Here is a 26,183-nt window from a genome sequence, read left to right as displayed (position 1 = left end):
CCTTTTGATCCACTACTGACAAAAAAAAACCAACATACTTTTTTTTTTGTACAGGGGGAGCTCTTTTATTTAGGAAAAATCATCAGGTAAAAAAAGTGTACAAATATGCACATTTTTAACAATATTTGGTAACACTGATAAATAAATGTCACATCTGATTTACAAAACCACATTAATCCAAACCTGCTCTCCAAGTCTGATGCACTGTGCAAATTAGAAAGTGCAAAAACTGCTTACATAGCAGTAATGTCAACACTAGTACCCTATTTATCTCTCTTACCAGGTTTTTTTTTGTTTGTTTATTTGCAGTCCATGCTCTGCAGCATCACCATTTACGCAGAAACATAAAGACGACAATGCGTTTCTTCAGTGCTTTTGTTTTATCCTGCGGTGTGTCTACTTGCTGAACACACTGGTTCCAGGAGATTTGGCAGGCTTGTCCAAGGCTGTCTCTGTCCCCGTCCTCACCCCGCTAAACACAGATGGAGCCGTTTTGCCCATACGTTCTGAATACAGAGACACAGATCAGAAAAACAGATGCTTAAATCAGATGACCAGTCATCCTCAACAAGTACTTTGGTATCTTTAAGGGAAGTATGTGATAACAAAAATGTCTGCAACAACTGTTTTTGTTTCAACTGCTTTGTCACTCTCACTAAATGAAGCTCTACCAAAAGTTCAGTCAGGAGGACTATACTTTTGCAGTTCAGGCCTGTGATTTACTACTCATTACCATCTCGTTTTCACACCTTGCATACATGCTCAGTCATTATTTTTTGCTGTCACTTATGTGAATTACTTATGTGAGGCCAGACAAAGTATACACATGCGAAACTGATTATTTAGATTCTTACAACACACAAATATAAACTTAGGTTCTGTGTGTGGGTGGGTAAAGTCGAAAGGGCATAGAAGCAAATCTAATAGTTTGTGGATGTTGTTCAGGTGCAGCAGGGCTGTGTGTGCCTGATGCTGACTTCGAAAAGCAAGAGCCAATTTTTAAGGCAGCTGCAGATTACTCAGCATTTGAGCAATGAGGAAGAATTTAATCAAGAAATGATTAAAATATTATAACCCCGGCCAGAATGAACTTGAGATCTGCTTCTGAGTGGTGTTTGGATTATGTAGGGAAAATGCTGAAAAAATGCCTGCTGTGTTTCAAGCTAGATTTGTCTAAACCCTCAACATGAACTGCAGCATGAACACACCAACATCACACCCAACCTGGTATAGTAGGGGAGACAGGGTATGGTAAGAGATGGTGTAAAAACACCACTTTCACCAAAATTAGGATTATGTAATTTGGATTATATTAAAGAGTTATCTTTTAAAGCCCAGGCACACCAAACTGACATCAGAGAAGACATCGGACATCAGTGGTGACAAAGTCTAACTGTTGGGTTGCCTCACCTCTCTTATGTCTAGGCCAAACATTGCACTTGAACACACCGCAAAGACTACAATCAGAAACCAACTAGCATGTATGCTCTGCGCCTGCATGGTAGAAATAGCCTGTATTTGTCATCCAAAAAGGTAAACTGGAAGACCAAAAGGATAGATTCAAGACATCAGGTAGCCAGTCTGTAAATTTACACAACCTGACATTTACTGTATGCTAGCCAACAATACCACAAACAATCATGAAACAGTCTGCTAAAGAGCTCAGTGGCTAAAAAGAAAAAAACCTTTCCTGATATAACATTTTTGTTTCAGTTTCAAGCACTCCTTTCATTTACTTACTTTCATTGCTGTTCTCACTTTTATTTCTCTCCTTGTGCACTGAGCTGAACTGCCAATCAGTGATTTCATTCACTGACTGAAACCATCCTGCTGCTACAGCTTAGAAAAGAGTTACAACTAACTCCAATGACAACTAAAATAATTGTGTCCTCCCTAGTCATCTTTTAGCATGCCAAGACAGATAGTGAGAGAAACTGCAAGGGTTGTCTTGCACAAATAGGCCCTTTAAAGTCTGCATTGGATGGAAGCAGGGAAAGACCATAAGATCTGTCCTCAGAGAATACAGCACTCCACCTGCCCTGAGACACTGAGCAGATACTGCAAGACATTACAAATCCTCATGGAACAAAGATCAACACAACTGTCCAGTGTGGGCCATAAGTCAAAAGGTCAAATGCAAGCAAGATGATATATTGTGGTTACTTTACTGATGCAGCAGACTTGTATTTTGGACCCATTCCACATGCCTACAAACCCAAATGTGAAATATTTAAACAAATTACACAATATACACAGTATCAGTTGTGTATTGTACATGATTGCAAAATGGTATCACCACATAGTACCCATCCGTGTGTCACATATTTAGTTAACCTATCAGTCTTTTCACCCTGAAATGATCAATATGGTAAACAGAGAGGTACCCAGATCATTACCTTACACTATGTAAAAGTGGTAACCCCACAATGTAAAAATACTACAACAAAAGTAAAACTCACACCATCACAATCTTGTAACAGTAAAAGTGTATACAAATGTATTTAAAGCATCAAAATAAAGTCAGTCTGATTTTCTTCTGTAAGTGTGTTGTTATATTTAACTTATGTTTTACATTTTGTATGTAGTGAAAGTGGAACAAATTTAATATAACATGAGTTACACAATATGTGGTCTTAATTGGTCCCAAGTTTAAAATAATAATTTGGAGTGCAAGTAGACCAACAATATGAGAAATGCTCTAAAAATGCAACGTTACAATGAGAGTGGGCTATTCAAGAGAAGTGCAAACAAATTAGCCCCAAACTGTACTGAATCAGTGTTGAAGCTACTTGAGTACCCTTAAAGTATGACTCTCTTTTAGGAAACTGAGCCCAACGTCAAAACTGCTCAAATGTATAATGTATCAATGTATTTATTTAAAAAAATGATAACCATAGTAGATCGACCAACATTATCAGAACATATCCACAATCACCAAATGTCATCTACTTTATACAAAGACTCTTTATGCTGCTCAACTGTCCCTGGTGGTCTAGTGGTTAGGATTCGGCGCTCTCACCGCCGCGGCCCGGGTTCGATTCCCGGTCAGGGAACACTTTTGACAATGTGCCGACGACGTAAGTAAAAGTAAACACGATTAAGACCAAATGTTGTTTACATAATGACACTATATACTAACAGGGGTTTTGTCCTAACGTGGTTAAGATACAATGATATGATACAATACTTAAACAATGTCCTGAAATAAATGGATATAGTAAAATTATCTGATTAAAACCAAACAAACAAGAAATACGTGTTGTGAGTGATAGAGAAATGCTTAATTACATGCCTACTTTTAAGAACAAATAAATGTTGAAAAATGGGATTAAAAAAATGAGACTGAAATCTATTTTCACATTTATTCAAGACTACCTTTAAATGTAAATTATTACTGTATTTCCAATGATGCCAAAGATTTAGTCATTTACTTTGTTAGGTTCAATTATTTAGAATGTAATTAATCAATTTAAATATTTATTATCTGAATTGTGTTTATCAATTTTTTAAATTAATTAATAAATTAGTAACTTTTTGTTCCCAGTAGAAAATGTCAGAAAACATAGTATTTTGAAACACAAATCCACAATTTCAGATTACTTAATGTTAGTTAGAGCCTTTTCTAATTTAGTTATTGGCCAGATAGTTATGTTAGACTGTCAATAAGTATGACACTTGAGGCCCACAGGCTAAGCAGGAATAAAGCAAAGAGAGACTTTGTAAGGAAAGAGAGCTAAAATGTCTATACAAATGTAATCAATAACATCTGACATGGCATTGCGTCTCTTGTCTTGTGCTTCAGAGACAGAGGAAAAAACATTAACAAAAGGCTTTACTCACCACACTCCACCATGACCTCATAGGTCTTACTCTTGACCTCGCCCTTCAGTCCCAGTTTACTGCGGGCTCCTTTCAGGTCCTCCTCCTTCATCGGGGGGCGCTTCTTCTTCTTCACCTCACCTGGCTGGAGTGAATTACAGTAGATTAAAGGAAGAGCGTTAAGAAAAGCAGCAAAAGATGTGTTTAATTTCTATAAATAATCAAAACCCCATATTTGACCTAACTTACCTGTGACATGGTGACTGAAGTTGTTGTATTGATCTCACAGACACCTCTTTCCAGTGTGACAGATTCGCTGGTTGTTTTCTTGCGTGTGTCTTTGTCTCCCAGTAAGCCTGAGTTTATATATAGTCCTGGTCTGGACCCAGTGAGTCAGTCAGACCCCCTCTGTCCCACTCTGACTGTTGTCACTGAGTATTATTAGGTGTGACGTGAGGGATGGTACAGCTGGAATGGGTCTCCCGTCTTTTACGATAAGCTTACAGGCCAACAGCTGATAATTCAGGACACAACACAAGTGGAAGTCTGCCACCGCCTCCCCTGCTGACCCGGCCTTCCTTTTTTAACCACCACTCCCATGTTTTTATTCCCCAGTGGATGCAAGTCAGTTTTAATATTCATTTTATTTTTACTGAGTATATCAGAGAATTAGAATTATTGTTTGTTGTTGTGGGACTTTGCACTAAAGGGGGTATCAAGAGCGTCCACCATCCAGCAACAACTCCCTGCACCTCCAGCAGCTGGGACTTGGCCTGCCCATTGCTACAATCTGATACAAGCCTGAGGGAATGTCTTTTAGAGTCTTGTAAAGAGCATTTCCAGACAGTTAACACATGACTCAACAAAATGAGGGCTGAACCAAGAAGAGAGCTAAGAAAACTGTCTTGTTTGAGTTACAAGAGGGCCATCTATGCTTAAACTAGGCAATAAGCAGTTCTCAGGTTAGATATGGCCCCTGAGAGAGAGAGAGAGAGAGAGAGAGAGATAGATAGATAGATAGATACAGTCTCTGGTTTAAACATTTGAATCCAGAAATGTATTTCTTTTAAAAACAGTTAAAAGGGCAATGTGCAACTAAGAGATGTCACATAAATAAATAAATAAATAAAAAGTAAAAAATGGCAGAAAAAAAGAGGCACTGAGAGAGAGGAAAATATAATCCTAATAATTATTTAAATATCTATTTAAAGTTTTTTCAGTCCATTTTGTTTAATTATTCATTTATTTTTAAACCCCTTTTCTTTCCTTTTTTCTGTGCTAATTTTCAGATAACTTTCTTTTAACCTTTTATTAATTCTGTGCTAAATTTGAAAAAAAAAAATCTTAAACAACCACCTACAAACAAAATAAAAACAATACAACTTTTGAACATAATGGTCTAACTCTATCTATCTTTCAGGAGTCTTTCTATAATGTTGTCAGACACGTATAATAACAACCTGAGCCTGTCAGTGGTAAAAGAAAATAGAACACTTTTAGTGTACATTTATTGACACATGACCCTTTAACGTTACACTGAAGTCTGTTTCACCGCTGCCAGCTGCAGCGCTCTTGCTCAATACTGTACCAGTTTCAAAAATTGCTGTCTCCATTAAATAAAAAAACATGGAAAATGGCATCCAAAAATACCCAAGCTACCCTGTAACAAGCACAAATAGGACCAAGTATTTAATAAAAAAAATGTGTGTTTATACAGCCTGGCAGGTCTACATTTAAATAAAATAGTATCTTTTGGTTTTGGTGCTTCATGTTAGAGTAAATGACAACATGCCACTAAAGACCAAGTTGATATTACTGTGTAAATGTATAAATGTATGTTTTATGTATAATAATGTATTGTGCGAAAATCTCAGTTCATTAAAGCATTTTGAAATTCATATACTCAGTTATCATAATTTAGCAGATGATGAATGAGAACATTTCACAGTCACTTGTGTGAATGCTGCTCTGTTCTGATAAATATATATTACATCATTTTTTAAATTAAGGCTACTTTAAATGTATGTGACAGACTTCTGTTTGTGCCTAGTTTTATTTTTTTACTTGCTGGATTCCTGTGATGTTTTTTACAGTATATTTTAAAGCAAAATGAGTAAGCAGACTACAGAGGCAATACTGGGCAGTCAGAAAACACTACATCATGATCTGAAATTGGGACGTCAAGTGTGTGATGATGGATAAATTCACTCACTATTTTTAAACGACAACCTGAGCAACCCAGGGAGGAATCTGAAGGCCTCAACACGCATTTAAGTAGCATCACAGTTCCAGGATAGTCTTATAAACTAAGAGTACATCCTGTCACAAAGATGCATAAGCCTAGAGGAATAAAATAGGACACACAGTCTCACTTCCCGTGTGTTATTCCCTCTGAGTGTGATCACAGTTGTTGGCCGTCCACTGTATATCTCACAGTAAAATACATGCTTGTACAGGTGCTTATTAGGCTCTTACAAGAGCAAGGCTTGAGGTAATTAGCATCTCTTTGCGCATGTATGTTTACCAACTTTGTCTCAACCTCTAACAACCTGAACTATGGTGCTACAACCTGTACTTGGAGCTACACCAGTGTTTTTTTTAAAACATGATGCTAAGTGTTACTGATGAAGGAAAAACAACAAACAAAACAAATTATATGCTTGTGTCGGGCGTAAGGTGAAATCAAAGGGTGCACAGTCAGAGTAATAAATGGAAAACTGGCGTGTTTGTGTGAATGACAAGCCAGGATGTAATGTATTTTTGAGCTTCTGAGGGATGATGGTCAGGGAAGGATTTTCCGAGATCTCATGAAATGCTTAAAGAGATTATTGCTTATAGGCGGTTTAAGCATTTCCAGCGATCGTGATTGCTTGAGTGGCTGTAGTTACCCTGTGATCATCTACTTCTCAGTGCCTTCATTGGTTAGTTTAGCTAAATTTGGACAAGAGAAGTTAGATTAGTTGGGTATAGAGTAGGATTTAAAATTTCAAGCACTTTCCTTAACTAATTAATTAATTATTATTTGGAAAAAAAAGAAAAACTCTGCTTATTTCAAATACCAATACCAAATTTGTTTTATCCTCAAAGCCCACAACAACATTTTGCATATATTTTCACAGCATTTCATAGCCTATCAGTTAATAGATTTAATTTCACATGGTCGTTTAAGTTCTCAGTGACCAATTAATTGATCATTAATTAATTGTTATCATCCGTAGTTTAAAGCAGTCATATCCAAAGTCCGGCCCGAGGTGGCCCTTTGATTTTAAACAGCCCTCGGCTTGTCTTTCAGAGTATATTACATGATTGACGAATTATTTGTTTATCAAGAAAGATTTCCTTTTTTTCCCCAATTAAACTCACAATGGCAGGACTGATAAACAATTTGTTGAACATGCACCAAGTAGGACCTGTGTAGGCTGAGCTAACACGTTTTCATAAACTGACGGTATATTAGCAAACTAACGGTTACCTAATACCATTAACTGCTGGGTATGGCCACAGCAAGGAAGCATAAAGTCGACAGCAAGGGCTGCCGCTTTCAGGAGCGGTGGAAAGTTGAATACTTTTTCACTAAAAATTAAACAATTGCAGTTATCTCATTTATATGTGATTATATGTGTGATTTATGATTTATATGTGTGAAGTTAAGTAAAGTTTGGACAACCCTGCTTTAGGGTAAGCCAATCAGAGGCAGAGAAGGTGAAGAAGAGCATGTCATACTGTAGTTATAGTGATCCATGATTAGATAAAGGGATTAATTTACTTAGATACAATGTGACTCTGGTACAGGTCCTCTTACCATTCTACTTCACAGAAGCCTAGAAATGCTTTCATACCCTCGCTTTTAGCAAGGCGTGCCTACCCTACCCTCGAAACACAAACTCACTCCTGGTTCCCTTGTCACAAAGGTTCTTAATAAGGTCAGTGGTAACACAAGCTTGTGAAACTTTCCCGCTTTTAAAGACATAAAATACGTCACTAAATATCCCAGTCATGAATTTTGAAGCTTTTACGTGTTTTAGATATTTGCTAACAAGTGGCTAATGAGACTGCAGAATCATCATCAGCTGGAACAAGGCTACACAGCCTCATTGTGGTAGTCATGTTGAAGTCATGTTTATTTGCGATTATCTTGCTGAACAAAACATGTTAGAATCATAAACTTTTGTTTGCCACGGACCTTATTTTCTTCAATTATCCAAAATCTAATGGAAAATTCCCATAGGTTTTTCTGTCAAGAGACGATGCCAACATCAAGGTTTGCCAACAAATAAAAGTAATCCCTGCAACACTCTAGTAGAAATTAATCAGCTTTCAACATAGTGTATCATATCCTTTATTGGAAAAGCATTTAGAATGATATTTTACCTCCGTCACTTGTCTTTATCATAATCATTTAGTAGTTTCACTTTGCAAAATACTAAAAGCCCTCTTTGTCCCAGCTGAGCTGAGAATTACAGTAACTGCTGCAAGATGCTGTACTTTCCTCCTTTAAAATGCACAGTCATTAATTCCCTTCCCAACATGCCAAAAACATCAAAATGAAATCATCACCAGCACCATACTCGTCACAGTCACAGTGTCACTCTCCATGTGGGACCAGCAGCCACACAAACTATGAATACATACATTCACCACACGTCAGTACATGCAGGTATACTGCATATATACACTGACATGCGCTCGCACGCACACGCACACGCACACGCACGCACACGCACACGCACACACACACACACACACACACACACTTTCTCCCAACTGTCTGGTCCACAGTCACTCAACAGTTTAGAGGTCTATGCATGTCACATTCTTAACATCAGAACCTGCTGAATGCTGCTTCATGCCTGAACATCTGGAGCTCTGGATAAAACAGTCAAAAAACCGTAATCGAAAACAAACAAAAACACCTGCTGGTAATTTCACTCAGGCACATTATTGTAACAAAAATAAAATCACACAAACACAAAAGGAAAGGTGAAAGCTGTGAAAAATGGGAAATTGTGCAAGAAATGGTTCCCATATCTAATCTCCTTGTTGGAGTTAAGGAATAAAGAACACTTTTGGAACAAGCATAGTCACCTTTTTGGCCCGAAAATAACACTCAAATCTACATCAAATAAAACCGACAACTTAAAATGAGACAAAAGACATTCAAAGACAAGGAGACACAGTCTGAGCACATCAGTAAAACGGTCAGAGACAAACTGAGACTGCAGTCTGTTGTCTACACACAGACAACACATGCCGAGCTAATATTAGAGGGATGTTGCAGTGTGGTACTTACAGTCCTACAGGTTAGACGGTTGAAAGGACTCTGTCAAGAGATAAAAATGGAAGGTTGCTGCAAACATTAATGTGCTCCCTTTGACATGAGTAACATTACATACAAGATATGCAGTCGTTAAGTGTGTTTAACTGTGCTGAAAAATTGCATCAATACAGTGATTCAAACACTCTGACATAATGCTTCCCTAAATTAGGTGTGTCCAACTGTACACACCCTCTTTTTCTCTCTCACACACACACACACACACATCATAGATACAGAACGACAGTAGAACGGACATTCCCCATTCAAAACAATGTAGCAGGATGGTTAAAACACCAGCTGTTATTATGTGAATCATTGCCATTGAAACTGTTGTGGTGTGCTAACTTTAAACAAACCAGCTTTCATAAAGTCACTGAGTTGAGGTTTTGCAGAAACAATCAAATGAGCAGCGGAGTTGAAAAAAAAAACCATCACAGTTATTTCTCTGTTTCTTTTGTTCCCATTAATTGCAAGTTTTTGAAAACATAGCGTAGCGTTATTGTAGCTGCCGTTGAAGAGCAAGTGAGAGCCGCTGCTCCTTAGACGGCATAGAGGAAGACAGGCTGCAGGGATAAACAGTGTGCAGATCAGCACATTTCACTTTTCACCCAGTGAATATAAGGTTTATTTTAACGAAACCAGAGCTGGTGATTATTGGAACAAACTGTTCGCAATGATAGCAGCTGTTTATCACGATTTTAACTAAATTCAAAGCATTTTAGTAGTGTGTTTGAACTTATATGTAATTGTGGGGCATGGCTACCTGCATGCAGAAAATAAAGCTGATGTTAGTCTTAGTTTGGTGGCAAAAGTTCAATGTCCGTTCTGCCCATTCTATTTCTATGACACAAACACGCATCACAGGCAATGGTGGTACATCTGTACGAGAAAACAAAGGACAAAGATTACATGGAATCTGCATTGGGAATACAATCACTGTAAAGGACATATTAGACTATCAAACGTAACAAAGTCATTGAACAGTTTTGTTTGCATGATGTTTGGTTTTGTTGTGGCCGTTTAGATTTATCAAACCGACTTAATCCTGGACCACCCCCCACATACACACACACACACACACACACACACACACACACACACACACACACACACACAGAAGTCCAAACAGTATTAAACCAGTGTTAACATTATACGTACATAAAGAATTCAACAATGATATTATGTTTGTTCATGGTGAGATTCTCATCCCCAGTCTCTTTAAACACAACGCTCACCCCAGGAGTGCCATGTCAAAATGCAACAGTGATCTAAAGTACCAGGTGAACCGCAAAAATATCTCCCAGTTCGTTAAATTAAATCCCAGGTTAGACACCGTTTATGCAGAAGTTCTTCCAGGAGTCAAAAGTAAAGGGAATTCACTTACAGTATGTTCTTCTGCTACAAAGGGCGTCCTTAGTTTGAAGATATTGTGTCAACTCCTACGTCTTACACAGAAATCTGTGGAGGTACGGGGAATGTATATATGTGGGCCTCCGAGGTGAAAAGCCACCAGAGAAACTTTCACTGTAGCAGTTTAGTAAAGCACACAGGTCAAACAGGGATCCCCATGCGAAGCTTCTTCTTCTTCACTGTCTTCAGGCCAGTGAGCCGACGAACATCGTCTTCATCCGACTCATCCATTTCATCGTCTGCTGAGAAAAGGATCTAAATTTAAAAAAAAAAAAAAGACAGACAAATATTAAGACAAGTGCTGGCTAAGTGAGAGACAGCTCATGGAAACATTTTAAACAGGGTTTCCCATACATTCATTTATTTGTGGTGGCCTGCCACAATTAAATCATCGTACAAACAATGTATTAATTCGTGGAGCTGGACCATCATAGGAGTGCTATTGGAATATATGCTGTTTTCAATTAACATTTGGTCAGATCCTGAATTAGTGAGACTAATCTTGGGTGCCCACCTTGGAACTGTGCTCACTGTATGGATCTTCTGTGCTCCTGTATGAAGCATCCATGTTTTCACTGATATGGATGGAAACTGTTAGAGAAATCTCACTGTGGTTCTCTTATTTTCTAGTCAACATCAGCAAATGCTGGATTTCACTGTACTAAAAACCAAAAAAAAAAGATGTACGAGCCAGCCAGGAGTCGAACCTAGAATCTTCTGATCCGTAGTCAGACGCGTTATCCATTGCGCCACTGGCCCGCTGTGCATGCATGCAGATGGTGAAAAGAAAGCGTGCTTCAGCACAGCTCAGCCCATCCCCCATCACTCAGCACTCTGCTGAAAGCATGCTCTCTGAGGCCAGCTGCAGCGCACACACACAGGAAGTGAAGCAAACCATGAAGCTGGCTTTTGTCTGCTTTGCTTTGACCATTCAAATGTTAAAATGCATTGAAAAGCAGCTTAACATTTACTTTCATCATATAAAAACTAAGTAACTTGTGGCCCACTGACAAGAACTATTATTTGTAACAGAAAGAACATAGTGTTCCTCAAATGATTTTGCAAAGACCTGATTTCACAACATAAGTCGGTTAGCTGTTAGATTTTTTGTTGAAAATAAAAATGCATTTAGACTTTACCAATCTGATACTGAATTTCATTAGTTTTTTCATGACTAAATGCATAAGGAAGTAGGTGAAAATGGCTTAAAGTCCACCTTGTTCTTGTGTCCCCTTTGGAACGGGGAGTCACATTACTCGTGTTTCTGCAACATCAGACAAAAATCAAATTCAATGAGGTTTGACCTAAAAGCTGAATGTGCCCAAAATATAAGATGCCAAATCGACTTTATAAGGACAGACTGTAAAAACATGATCAAAGGTCATAATCTGGCCATGACTGTGGCAATTATTTGACAACTCCAAACACTTCCAAGTAAAATGATTTTGGATAAATCTGGCCATGGACAGTGTTTACCTGCCTGCTGCACAAACTTCAGATCAACATATTGATGCAAGTCATTTATATGGGTCGATGGATAGACACAAAGATGTCAAAAGTTAGTCACAAGCCAGCCAGGAGTTAAAGCTATGATCTTCGGATTTACAGTTAGATGCATTATCCATTGCAACACTGGCCCACCATGGAGTGCCACCCTCAGAAAACACAGATCAGCAGGCAAAAATCCTAATGTGCATACCTGATTACTTCTTTTGACTTCTGTGTGACCTTAACGTCTCATTTCTGCTCCATTATCGGACCACAGGAAGAACAATATCACGTGTTTAACAGCACGATTAACGGCACATACAAGGGCAGTGAGCCACGTTTGGTTTATAAATCAACATCACTTCTAACAAATGAGGAGACAATTCATCACCAGCTATGCTGACTTTAACCAGCAGGCGATGACCAGTTCTTATTTCATCTGTATTGTTTAAAAACTTTGTTTGTTATCTTTTTGATATTAAATTTCATTTTACTATCGACCTGTAAATATTTTGCAAAATACTGCTAATACAAAAAGGCTCACCCTGCCAGTTCCCTGGTGGTATAGTGGCTAGGATTTGGCGCTCCACCGCCACAGCCCGAGTTTGATTCACTGTCAGGAAAGCTGACATTATGCCCTCACGGGTTTTAATGATGCATTACACATAAACTATATTACAGTGAGAAATCAGCTCCCTGTGCTACCTTTCTGGTCTCACAAAGAAACTAAAAAAGAGCTCCACTGCAATAACAACTGCACAGGATCTACAGTGGCACAGCGTGCTATGAGCAGCAGGGATCAGAGCCCATGCAACGATCAAGACAAATGAGCGACTGAAACCTGTTTATATGATAAAAGGTGTAACTTAATCTGCGTGATAATGTCCTTTCACCTTTGTCTGTTATTGCTGATTCACCTCAAATGCAAAGTATTTCTGGTATTTCAGGTGCTGGACTCATCAGTGAAAACTGCTGTCAAGCTCTTAATGACAGCTGTTAAAACACAATATCAGATATCACATAACACCCTTTTTCCACCAAATTAGCTCTGGTTCTTGAAAAGGCTCTTTTCAGGATTTTTGGAGCTAACTATTGAACCAGCTTGCTTTTCCACCAGTTTCGAGTGGAACTATTGTAATCAAGGACGTATCATCAATGGAGGGCGATGCACAATCCACAATGGAACAAAACAGAAGTAGGAAGATGGGGGATCACACTGACTACCAGCATGCTTTTGATTTGTTATTTCAAATAATTTTTATTTAAAAAAAACCCCAAAACAAGCGTGGGCCAACTATTGATGAGACCATGCTCTTTTTTCCCTGGACTTCTACATCCACACTTTTCAACATGCCCACTGATGTTCACTCTTCTCACTTCAAATCAACAAAAACTCAGCTGAAAACCAACTTTTCAGATTCCAGACCAGTTTGTTTGGCTGAAATGCTTCAAACTGTTAAAAAAATTAGGTGCACAAACTGAACCCTTGCTATGTTGGTAGTAAAGGGGCCACCACTAGAGGGAGTATGTGGTTCTTCAACAACAACTCAGTACACCCTCCCTGACAGCTGTCCCTGGTGGTCTAGTGGTTAGGATTCGGCGCTCTCACCGCCGCGGCCCGGGTTCGATTCCCGGTCAGGGAACACTATTATGTCAGGAAACAGCAACACTGTAGTTGTAGGCGATATAAGGACTGCATTACTTCATCCGAAAGGGATACCACTTTACAGTGAAACACCAAAGGTAAATATTCGTGAAAATGTGCTTCTACCAGACTATATGACTTAATACATGGTGGGTGAATGAATGGTTGGTTCTGTCTGGAGCAGTGCTCTCCGTTGGGCTCATCTGCTTTACAAGCTTATAAAGTAACTATGAACCATGATCTAGGCAAACATAACAGCTCTAGGATAAATTCCTCTTCACACTGAGGTCTGTAAAAAAATTAGTACCAAGTTTGCTCATAACAGGGTGCCAATCGAGATATTTTCAAATGAATTTTATTATAATATATTCACGAATTATATATTTGATTCAGCTGATTGCACAACTCCAACAACAAATGCCACTCACAGATTCCTGGTGGTCTAGTGGTTTTGTTTCGGCACTCTCATCGCTGCGGCCTGAGTTCGATTCCTAGTCAGGAACCATAGCTTTATGTCTTCAAGGTTTCACTGCTAGGTGTACTACAGTCTATAGAGAGACTGAAAAGTCAGCAGCCTCCTTTGTCCTAGTTTTGTGGTCTCATGGAGAACGCCGTAACAGCTCTAAGATGAGTTCCTCTTCTGACTGAAGGTGTGCAGACTAAGTACCAAATAAAATTGACAAATAGGTTTGTCCATAACAGGGTGCCATACTGAGCCAACAGTTACTTATGGGTTTAACAACAGTATTTTTTTGGGACTGTTAAACAGCTACTGTTGTGTTAGCTTGGTCATCCAGGCAAATGTTGAACTGACCAGTCGCCAGCAGAACGGCTCTGGAGAATGTCCTTCATCACTGAGTCGGCATCAACAGAAAGTGCTGAGTAAGACACATTTTCATACCATGTCTGACCACGCCTCTGTCTCCTTCAGTGGTCAACTCTGAACTTGCTGCTGCTCAACTGTAAATGTAATAAAACTGTTTCTCTAGCTTCCTGGACAGGAAGCTGGACAGGAAGCTGCTGCTGGCGTTCTACCGCTCGTCCATCGAGAGCCTGCTGACTTACTGCATCACCACCTGGCACGGGAGCTGCACTGAGGCAGACAGGGAGAGGCTACGGAGGACAGTCAGAACAGCCCAGAAGATCATTGGCTGCCCTCTCCCCTCCCTGGAGGACATATACACCACCCGGTGCCTCAGCAGAGCACATAACATGATCAAGGACAGCTCACACCCTGGCGCTCAGCTGTTTGACCTGTTGCCCTCAGGCAGGCGCTACAGGTGCATCAAGGCAAGGACAAACAGACTGAGAAACAGTTTCTTTCCGAGAGCCGTCACCACCGTGAACTCTCACAAATAACCACCTCGGACATCACAACAGACAATAGACAATGTACATCACATCCCTACCTCAATCCACCCGGTGCACACCCTAATTATCTACCTATGTGCAATATATTTCCTGTGCAATATATTTCTATCTGTGCAATATACTTCACATACTGTGCAATATGTCGTGCAATACACGAGTCGCTCTACTTATATTATTTAACTTATACCTCCACACCCATGTACATAGCTGTATATAAGTCTATTTTTATTTTTATTTCTATTTTTTTTTATTCTTATTCCTATTGCTATTTTTTTTTTTTTTTTACCTATTTTGTACTTAATTCTGTAAAAAGCTTTTGTACTTTTGCACTGAAGGAATGGAGAAGCTCTCCAATCTCATTATACACTGTATAATGACAATAAAGAGCATTCTGATTCTGATTCTGTTATTTTCTTATCCTAGGTGTGCCCTGCAGATGTGTTCCTACAGTGAGACTTACTTCTGACTCGGAGTCATCATGGGACAGAGCTCGTCTGTAGCGCACCTTGCTGTTCCCCCGTGAGTCCTCCTCTCTCTCCTCCAGCTTTGCTTTTGTCCTGTGCTTCTTCATTAGAAAATTATCTACCACCCAGAACATGAGGGCCTAAAGGACACAGAGAAAATACTGCGGTGAATAATATTTCCCCATGGATTTATACACCAAAGTTCAGAGATTTTTATTTTACATTCATACACACACAAGAGAATGGCCATGGTGTAAACAAACGGGAATGATGAAGACTGACACTACAGTAGTGGTGTGTAGCAGGAGCTGTAAAATCAGGGTGCAAAGATAAACAGTCACAGCAGACTTACGTTAATGAAGAACGGAACGATGAGCATGACGATGGCCAGTTCCAGGTCAGGATTCTCTATAGGGTTGAGGAGAGCCAGCTGCGACACGCAGACATATACAACACACACACAAGCACAGACATAAGCATATACACAGCAACACAGACAGCACACCTAACCTTAGACTACAAGGTTAAAAGCTCAGTAAGGGCAAGGATAAATAGGGTTGTCCACTGGAGCAAACACCACAACTTAAAATCTGCCAGACACCAAACATCATGATAAAGAGTACAAATGTAAACCAGGGGTGTGTCTAGGAAGTGGCCCGGGCCAGCCCTGAAATCTGATTGGCCACCCCAGGGTGCCACTCCATTATGACTGGCTATCTGTCCAGTCAGTTTGAACCGTTAGGTGCAATTCGGTCTTAAACCTAAGACGCAGTCACATGCCAGAGTAGTGTCTAGCCTGTCCAGTTTTATATATAAATAAATTGATACATCAGTTAAAAAGTTTGCTCACACATGCTTATTTATTTAAACTTTTTGACACTTTAATTTTGTTGGCACTTTGAACTATTTACATTTGGAGGAACAATTTCTTTAATAAAGTATGACAAATGTATTTTAAATTTGTGTGGTGTTGTGTTGTGATTGGTAGGTCTATTTACCTTTTGAACTAAACTACAGGAATGTGAGACACTGCAGTGTTAGTTATAATGGAAGTATGGGTAATGGAGACAAAAATAGTAAATTAAAGCTATGCCAATGAGTGTGCCCACCGCAACATAACAGCAATACTTCATGCCACTCCTGCATAAACCTCAGTGATGAAATACTGGACAAACTCAACAGCAATGTCTCTTTCCAGAAATCATGACCTGATTATTCAAGAAAATCAGCAGACCTTGTTGTGAGCAGTTTCATGCAGAAACTATTTTTTTTCTCTAACAAACAAATGCTTCAAAAACAGTCCTCTGTGCAGAAGATGGCAGATATTCCAGAGATTTTGAGCACAACAGTTGTCCCTCACGATCTAGGAGTTAATGCTCTCAACACCATGGCCTGGGTTTGATTCCTCATGAAGGAATATGTCTTTTTTTTTGTGTGGCCTTTATTTATTTATTCTAGGGATCTACTACCATGGTAGCTACACTGAAGACAAACTGGATAACCACATGTTTTATGTCCTACAGGATCCCAATATTGATGATGTGACTGATTGTTTTGATTACATCAAGTAATCTGAGCTTCTCTGTTCTTTGTTGTTGTAGCCGACGGGTCGTATGTGCATGTTAATGTGAGTTTGCGTATGTGTCTGCTACTGGTCAGCTAATCACTGTAACTCCACTTCAACTAATCCACCTGATGGGGTCAAAATCAGGTAAATAATGGCTGTGAAGAATACTGCAACATTTAAATACTGAAAATCCTAAATAACTAAATGAAAAACGGAATTATGACATTACTGAGCACTAAATGTCCCCTTCTATCTATTCAAATCAGTTCAACTCTTTTGTTTTCTGACCTTCTTCCACTGCGGGATGAGGAGGACCAGCATGATGAGGACTTTCTCAAACATCATGATGAGGATGTAGAGGATACACTGGCCCAACCACGCTGAGCACTGCACTGGTTCTCCTGCACACACGCACACGCACACGCACACGCACACGCACACGCACACACAGGAAAAGAGAGTCAGATGACCGTCAAAAAATCTGCTTAGGTTTGTGCACAGTTTATGTAGCACAGATCACTATCAGATTTCACCGCTTAAGTGATACAGAAACAGTTTCAGTGACAAAAGAAGGCGATGTTAAGAGTTGACGCTGCAGCACTGCAGTACTGAAGGCAGCTGCTGCCCTCCATTGGGCATTATAGGCATTTTAGGAATGTGCTGGAGCTCCCACTTTACCACTCACACACTCGGGGTGCATTTTATCACACTAACTGGTCTCCTCGTTTCCCTCACTTGCTCCAAGGGAGATACAAGCAGAGGAGGCGAGGAAAAGACGCAAGGACAGAGGAGTTGAAGCTGCCTGATGAAAAAACCTTGGTTCCACAGTATTTGTCTCAAGCGACGTCAGTTACTTATGACATATTGCACAACTGCATCACATGTCAAACCACTTGTACAAATGTCTACTGAACCACATAAGTAGAATATTTTCTGAACTTCATATCTTTTATAGATAAGTAGGAAAATATATTATGGGTATACAAACATCTTACATAGACAAGAAGCCTTAATTCATATTAATACATTAAAACAAACTACTGCTTGGTGTCATGCCACAACACTTTATGGTTAAATGATCTTTTATATTCTAAAGAGTAAACTTATTAGACATAAGGTGATGGCGCTTTTTATTACCTCTCACCATGTTACTGTATTATTGTATTATCTCTAGATCCCTATTCATGACACTCTAAGTAAGCGCTGCGAGAAAACTGTATGAATAAAGAACCATGTTATGGTCATGCCATTTGTGAAGAAAACTTTGCTTTCCTCGCATGCCTCCAAGGAAAACAGCGAACATATTGATTTATTGACTGGCTGATGAACATGATTACAAAGAGCAAAACTACATGAAAACATACTTTTACATACACTCACACAACTTGAGCAGTATATTACATGTCTCATTCATCCATCTGTATGATCAGTACATCCCAAACGTGCATTTCCACTACAACAACCTTAGTATTAGAGTCCAGCTTTGAAGAGATAAAAGATAAGATTAAATTACAGTTCAGTTTTAAACATAAAGCTTTTAGCAAAAAGTACTGAGCTTGCAGCTGAATAAATGAGACTTATGTTAGTGGATGTTTTAATATAGTTTTGCTGTTGTTTAACACGGACTCCCGTGACTTCCCTTTAACAAGAATTATACTTTTTTTCTTCATTCCACTGGATTGTGGATTATTTCAGAAAATTAACTCTGGGGCAAATAAACATGATACTTACACGTTTTGTTCGGCAATATAATCTTCACAAATGAACACCACTTTCAGTTTTTTTGAGGTGGAAACGCAGTCACCTGAAGTAAAAAGCTGTTGCTAGGCTAAAACAAACATTTTTTTTTATTTTTTAGGGTATTTTCCCTTCATTTATACAACAGTTGAAGAGAGACAGGAAAGATGGGGGAATGACATGCAGCAAAGGTCCACAGGCCGGACTCAAACCCGGGCCGCTGCAGAGGCCTCAGGCATACGGGGCACACACTCTGCCAGGTGAGCTAGAGGTCACCCCAACCAACCTTTTAAAGACACATAAAACCTTCAATATTTGCGAGGGGGTAGTTACTAACATTTTTTTATGTTGTAGAACAAAATGTGAAAGTCTCTTCAGTTTGTGTTTACCTCAGACAAAAACCCATTTTTAAAAAAATCATTGCCTTTGAGACGAGGGAACCAGAGGTGCTAAAATGCTAATTAATTTCTGGCTTTTAGGACTTATCCCTGTGGTTTTCTATAAGCTCCACCAGAGACCTCCTCTCTCCTTCAGGTGCATGTCCGGGTCACGGGAGGCGAGAATGCATTGGTTAACATGATGAAAAAGACCCGTTGTCCTCACCGTATTCTCCAAAACGCAGAGAGTCCCACTGCCTCCACTCCACAACAGCGCTGACAGCTCTCACCCCAGCATAGATCAGCAACATGCCCAGAGAAGCATCCAACAGGAAGTTAATGAGGTATCTGGGATAGACAGAGAAGTCAATGTAATTTGAATCTGTGGTTAGAACTTCCCAACTCAACACTTTATGTCTACTAATCTGATTTTAAAGGTTTATCAGAAATCTATCTGTAACCATTCGAGAATCTCTGACATGAACAGTGAAATAATTTACTCACAGTGAGCAAGGATCCTCCTCTGTGAGGTCTGACAAGTAGACATTAGCAAAGTGGATAAACAGCATGCCAATGGCCTGTTTTGAGGTGTCCAGGAACCTGCAGAGAGACAGGAGGGTTGATACACTTCCGAGGCACTCCAGCAGGACTCATTTGATGCCTTTGCAGAGAAATGAATTTAAGCTGGCTCAGCTGCCTTACCAGATCCTCCAGGGTCTCCTCTCATGTTTTGGCTCCCTGAAGCGTTTCACTGTGGAGGAAAAAGTGCACCACAAAGATAGTGGGTTTTTAATACATATTTCTCGTACAAACACAGAATCAATCAAACAGAATCTCTCTTGTTTTAATTCAACCGAGTTACAATCCTCCTCCTATAAACTGTCAAGGGTCCAATGAGCATTTGTTGGCTTTATAGAGGGTTATCCATTTAGTTCAACTAAAAATCTTGCCTAGTGCTGACATATTTATGATTTGGAAATGAGGGCTGACATCCCCTTTTGTGCAGTTAAACCAGCACACGCTCAGAAGTGAGACATCAGACAGTTTCTCATCGAGTCAACAGGAAACTGAATAGCAGCTATTTGAGTTAAAGTGCAACAGGCTGAGTGATACAAGCCACATCTATATGTGGATGACTTGCTAAATGCATAAAAGAGAACTGAGCAATATTTTGTTGGTCAAAGAGGAAGCAGAACTAGTGGCCCAGACCAGAACCTCAAGCATGACCTCATGTGACGTAGCAGCTGTGAGATCTGACACCAATATTTTCAGCTCACTGCAAAGTTAACAGGAATCAGAGGAATGCTCTTTAAAGGCAGCCAACGAGAGAAGTGGATCAGACTCTAAATACTTAAGTGTTTATTCATCAGAATTGTACATCTTATCTGACCAGGTTCAGAAACAGCGTAGCAATAAAGTGACTAACATTGAGCTGCTTGTCCAGAATCAAACTGAAATATTTTTTTGTGTTACAAAGACAACAAACTGCAGCAACTAGGCATATCTGTACCAGCTGTTAAAGGCCTTCAGAGGACCTAACTTCAATTAATCCCAGTGTGTAACTGAGTCTTAGGGGTTTTATCCAAGAAGGCTCATTGTTGAAAGCATGTAGGTCCACAAATAAAGCTCTTGCTTCTCTTCACAATAGTGGCTTGATTTCAATAGCTCCCCCACTACCATCTTCTTTTAACTCCTACATCACAGAACTGCACTATGGGCTAGGATCTTAGACACACTACAACATCACCGAGTAACTTTTCGGACATCAGACACAGAATTCATTTTTCTAAGCTGAGACACCTATGGTGGACTACCATAAATTCGACTGGTTAATTAAGACTTGGAGTCTTAATTAAGACTCCAAGTCTTAATTAGTTGTGTGAGAGTTTTAAGAGGATGTTTTGATATAGTTTTGCTGCTGTTAAACATGGTCCCCATGTATTTCAATTCATCAGTAATAATCGGCATTTTTGGAGTCTTAGTTCACGTTGAGGCATGGGAGATAAAATAAGTTTTTGGTTTTTCTTTAACAATTTAAAGATAACATGGGGTGAGTAATCGATATACAAATGTTAAAGTTATGGGTGACTTATTCTTTTAATTCATAAAGAACACATCAAACAATCTAACCTCTCAAAACCTGCAGTGAATACTGTAATTGTGCTGAGCCATTTACTCAGTACTTTGTGTGTTTCGATGCAGGCAGCTAACACTGTGAGCTGTGACCTCAGTTTATGCTCTGAGACCAAATACGTCTTCAGACTGAACACACCCTGCGTGCAGCTGGGTGTGATGTGGATGCAGGCGGAGGCCTCAGCCGACTCTCTGCTCAGAGAGCTGCTTCGAGAAAAAAAAAAGACGGGCTAAAATGCTGAACATTCTTCATAGCTGCGAGGCTGCTGGGACACAGAAACTGAGGCTGCTCTCATTAGGTCACACTGCTGTCAGTGCTGTGCCAGACACTGACTGAATGGAACCATAACTAAACCCTCAGCGTGATTTTATTTCTACACAAACATTTCACCAAGTTCAGCTGCCCAGCCATAACGTAAAGCCACCTTGGCCAGAGTTGAAAACAAATCTGTGCAGATGATTCACCACGAGAAATTGAACTAAATTAAGCTTAGTGGCCAGTACACAGCTGTGAAAATAACAGTTTGTACAATGTTAGCATGTTTTGGAAATGCACACATACCAGTTCTTACAAAACAGTGTCTACAAAGAGAAATGCTTCTGGCTCTTACTGTGAAGCTGCTGCAGGGTATATTGAGTTACAGCAGAAGTTATTCTGCATCTACAATGGGAATTTTTTTTGTTTGAAAATCAGTATAGTTCAAGTGAATTGAGGCTGCAAGCGTCTATCACAGTTTGAGTGAACCTCCAACACACATAATCACTGTTTACTTATTATATTGCTCTGCATTTTCTACTGTTTACTCATTATATTGCTCAGAGGTTGTTGTTTTTTGTGTGTTTTTACTGTTTACTTAATTTAATTGTTGGGTGTTTTTGCGGGACAATATATCCCATCTTCCCTGGAAACGCCTCGGGATCTCTCAAAAGGAGCTGGAAGCTGTTCCTGGGAGAGAGACGTTTGGAGTACTTTGCTCCGCCAACCCTGCCAACACATGACGTGTACTTACTATATTGCTTTTGTTTGTTTGTTTTAATTGATCTTCTTGTTTGTACTATCCCCTTTGCTGCTGTAATGATGCAAATTTCCCTGACATGAGACTATTAAAGTATTATCTTATCTTTTCACCTGCTATTGCTCCCTTGATGCCAAGACTTTTTTTTTTTTTTTTTTTTTACCAACTTTGACTGCCATCTGCAAAGCAAAACCCCTGTGGTGAAAACCAGAGCAGTTTCCTGTTGGGAATTCTCATGACTGGGTTTTTAACCTGGAAGAGTAGGATTGGGCAGTTTTGCAGGTGATCCTCTTCCTCTTTTTTTAACAGTTTAAAGGTGATCCTCTTACTATTAAACTCACTGTATGTAGTGCACAGCGCACACTGCTAGAATTCAGTCTCCACTCTCTACTGCTGTTACAGGCGGCAGAGCTGAACAATCCCATGACACCTAGAGTTAGAGGGATAAATTACAGGATTGTAAAGAGCCGGTGGCCAGCAACAGCAGAGAGAGACCGTGGGGAAATAACTGCAGGTATTTAAATCGACCAGTCCAGAGCTGGTGGTTGATGGAACAGTGAACTTACTGACTAGATTAATAGCAAGCTAACCAAGATGGTTTGGGTGAGTTCCATGTCGCTTCTGTCTTGTTTGAATGAAATGTTTTATGATGAGTTAACAAGGCAAATAGGCCTGAGAAGGTTGTATTTCTCAATTTAATAGGGACAATAGATGTAAGAATATGACGTTTTTATATATTTTGATGGTTTCTATTGTGTCTTTATCATGTTGAAAAGCTTAAGGTGAGCAGCAAACTTGTTGTCCGTGTGGTGGGGGCTACACCCCTGTATGAAGTATTACATACCGCCCAAGCCTATGCGACAGGCAGAACAGATATTATTGTGATGTAGGTCAAACATTTGCTAGAAGTAGGCAGCTTTTATTACAACCACAGACAATAACTGTCACCAGGTGTAGTCTTACGTTGAACTGCAGCCCCTGCAGTGTCTGTCTATCTTACTATTGTTTGCCTTCTCTTGTTATAGGCTCGGAAATGAGCCTCCTAGTTGAGATCAATATCGCATCTGATTAACCGAGTGAGGCCATTGGATAATTGCCTGGTCACATCAGCAGCTGGTGTCAGATATCTGACACACAGCAGAGCAGTGGTCATACTCACACATCAGCGTGCTGAAAGCCATCACTGCCAGAAGTCCTTGCAGGAAAATCCCAAACGAGTCCATCAAGGCGCCATTCTCGCACCCCCGGTTCTCAGAGCCTGGCGTCGGGCTGGCAGACACCGACGTGTTGGGGAAGGACACAGCGGACAGCTCTGCTGCTCCTGGACCTGCCAGCTGGGACACCATGTTGACGCCACTAACAGCAGCCATGGGACAGAGGAGCTCAACGAGACAAGTTGAAAAAGCCTCTCACACACAGACTCTGTGTGTTTCTCAGTCCCGCGGTTGTTGGTCAGCTAATCGATGTGTTAAGCCGGACAGTCTTCGGTGAAAGATGGTGGCATCCTCTCCCTCCCAAGCGCCCACTCATTCTCCTGCTTCACACATCCACGCAGCACTCATAGCTGTTTGGTCATGAAACAAGTAAAGTCGTCGCCCAAAAAGGTTAGCAGTAGTTGCAATGACGTACTAAGTAGAGGTGACTGAGGCGTTTACGCACTGCAAGTGCAACGTTAAAAATCAATAGCTAGTTTATGAGGTCCGGCAAACATTTCTTGGCTCAACCAATCTTCGCTGGAAAGCTGCGAGCTAACATTAGCTAAACCTGTGTCATGCAGCTCCTCAAACATTAAAAAACCCCGGTGTTACAACTTACTTCAAATGTGTCGCCCAGTGCAGGTCAACCAAAACTGACATTTGGCAGACAAACGTCCAGAGATAAAAAAAAAAAAAAAAAGGAGCTCCAGCGGCTGAGATGCTATCATTACCTACCTAGCTAACGCTAGCTCACAACTCTGTTCCGTTAAGCTAACGCTGGAACAGCGAACTTACATTTTCTCTCGTGCGTTGAAAACAGAGCGTGCATGGGTTCCTCGTGACATTAACGCCTCTGTACACAGCTCGTGTGTATACATAAAAAACTGAATATGAATAATTGCAGGTCACGGCTCGCGTTCATCCAGCTGCTTCCCTGCCCCAGCAGTGCCCACTCATGTTGACAGACGTAGTGTCACGTGACCTGCGTAGTCCCGAACTGCATGCTGGGATATGTATGACAAACACCAGGAGCCCTTTAAAATTTGTCGTTCACCGTTTTAATTGCAGTCTGACTTTTATAATCTTCAAATGTGAATTAAAAAGCGGTTCCATTGCTTTGAGCACGGCGGAAACTACAAGCAAATTAGTAAACAAACAACATACGGAAGGTTTATGCCACAACAAAGGAAGCACATTACAGTAAATCACACTACAAGACCTGGTAAAAAGAGGAAAAATGATTTACAAAAGCATTTTCAGAATAGCTTCTTACCCATTTATCACTGAGTTAACAGTTAAAAATAATAGATCATTGAAATATATGAAATGGCTCAAATAAATTGTTGCTGAATTAATTTAACCATACATCCCACATGAGAAAGTTTAGGTGTATTCTGTGCAAATATACTGTATATTTAGGGCATTTACACATTGCTTATGTAGAGAGTTAATTGCTCAATATCCGTTTTTCTCTCTCTCTAATCACCCTGTTGAACTAGAAGATATTTGATTATATACATTATATACAAACATGCACTGTCATATTTGCATACCACCATACAGTATATGGTTTTGCTTGTGCTTGCATTACTGAGTCCTTACATTGTAAACTGCTCTTACATACTGTAGAAGCTTGAACAAGAAAGCAATTTGATCTCTTGAGATGAAGACCCCTTTACATTTGCTTTTGAGCAGATTGTATCTTAATTCAGCTGGATAACATTTGTAAACGGTGTTAGTACAGTACAAACTTCTGGTGTTCACACTAAAATTAAATTACTGTCCTTCACTTGCAATGGCACACTATACATTTTTTTCTACTATCATCATATCTACTTTAATATAACCTCTGGTTTTCAAGAAACTTGCAAACCATATTGATTTTATGCAACTTGTTGTTTTATATTTATGCAAATACTTTTCTCTTTGCCAAATGAGCTCTTCACAAACATGTTAGTCTCTATAAAGTAGGGATGGGCATTTTAAGTGTGTCTGTTTTCAAGTACTTGCATTACATCATGATCAAGTACATGAGTACTCATAATAAAATAAAATAAAAAAATGTAGCGTATGTATAAGGGCTAAAATTACAGGTAGTGGTTAGGGTTAGACTACTTTTCTGCACTGTATAGACTGTAGAGAATAAAGTTTTATAATTGCACTACACATTCATTTCATTTATTTTTCAAAATACATCACTCTAATGCCTGGTCCCCATCATGTCTGTAAAAATAGCTTCAATGATGGCTGACTAAAACAGTTTGTGGCTGTGAAGATCTCTTATTTTTGCTATCTGGATGTGTGCAAATATCGATATAGCAGTTACACCACTGTGTCCCATCCAAAAACTTTTAATGTACAACAGGTTCAATTCACGTTTGTATTTATGATGTATATATGTTTTTTTTGACAAAGTAAATTAAAAAAATGCCATTTCTCTGTATGCTGAACAACATCCAACTCAAGTTTTCAAGTACACTTGCCCATCCCTACTAAGAAGCCTTAGGCAATGGCTCCAAAATACAGCTTGAAGATTTTGCATTTAGAAAACTTTGTGAAAAACAATATTTGTTTCTATGTGCTTCCATGTAAGTTGGCTGTCATATACTGTGTTTGGCCTTATCTGCACCAAACATGGTGAAA

General features: G+C 39.6%; 1 protein-coding gene and 3 non-coding genes across 5 annotated transcripts; 2 read left to right on the top strand and 2 right to left on the bottom strand.

Moving 5' to 3' along the window:
* Positions 1-38: 38 nt before the first annotated feature.
* stimate (STIM activating enhance) lies at positions 39-24,487 on the bottom strand. Of its 2 annotated transcripts, XM_042502778.1 has the most exons (11): positions 23,504-24,487; positions 19,898-19,946; positions 19,700-19,795; positions 19,422-19,543; positions 17,370-17,482; positions 15,867-15,944; positions 15,511-15,654; positions 10,694-10,801; positions 4,373-4,393; positions 3,841-3,955; positions 39-506 (listed from the first exon to the last, which is right to left on the bottom strand). In XM_042502778.1, exons 1-11 carry the CDS (start codon positions 23,712-23,714, stop codon positions 397-399), a joined length of 1,167 nt encoding a protein of 388 aa, XP_042358712.1. In that variant the 5' UTR covers positions 23,715-24,487; the 3' UTR covers positions 39-396. The 2 variants fall into 2 exon arrangements, with proteins under 2 accessions (XP_042358712.1, XP_042358705.1); XM_042502771.1 differs by lacking the exons at positions 39-506; positions 3,841-3,955; positions 4,373-4,393 and having other exon boundaries at positions 8,141-10,801; positions 23,504-23,908; positions 24,336-24,487.
* Positions 2,982-3,053, top strand: trnae-cuc. The gene has a single exon. It is a non-coding gene; the product is annotated as a tRNA-Glu (tRNA).
* On the bottom strand, positions 11,233-11,305 carry trnar-acg. Its single transcript has one exon. It is a non-coding gene; the product is annotated as a tRNA-Arg (tRNA).
* On the top strand, positions 13,606-13,677 carry trnae-cuc. Its single transcript has one exon. It is a non-coding gene; the product is annotated as a tRNA-Glu (tRNA).
* Positions 24,488-26,183: the final 1,696 nt, after the last annotated feature.

Source organism: Plectropomus leopardus, chromosome 2 (assembly GCF_008729295.1).
Source record: "Plectropomus leopardus isolate mb chromosome 2, YSFRI_Pleo_2.0, whole genome shotgun sequence".
Taxonomy (NCBI): Eukaryota; Metazoa; Chordata; class Actinopteri; order Perciformes; family Serranidae; genus Plectropomus; species Plectropomus leopardus.
This window is presented reverse-complemented; position numbering and strand designations above follow the sequence as displayed.

Bases quoted from the DNA above. Each gene is read 5' to 3' on its own strand.
- stimate (XM_042502778.1), bottom strand. From the start codon at position 23,714: ATGGCTGCTGTTAGTGGCGTCAACATGGTGTCCCAGCTGGCAGGTCCA. The intron at 4,394-10,693 runs GTTTGACCTGTG...TAAAAAAGGAAG, and splicing joins AGCTTCGCATGGGGATCCCT to GCCGGGTCAGCAGGGGAGGC. The intron at 3,956-4,372 runs GTGGCAGACTTC...CAGCCAGGTGAG, and splicing joins CCGGGTCAGCAGGGGAGGCG to GTGAAGAAGAAGAAGCGCCC.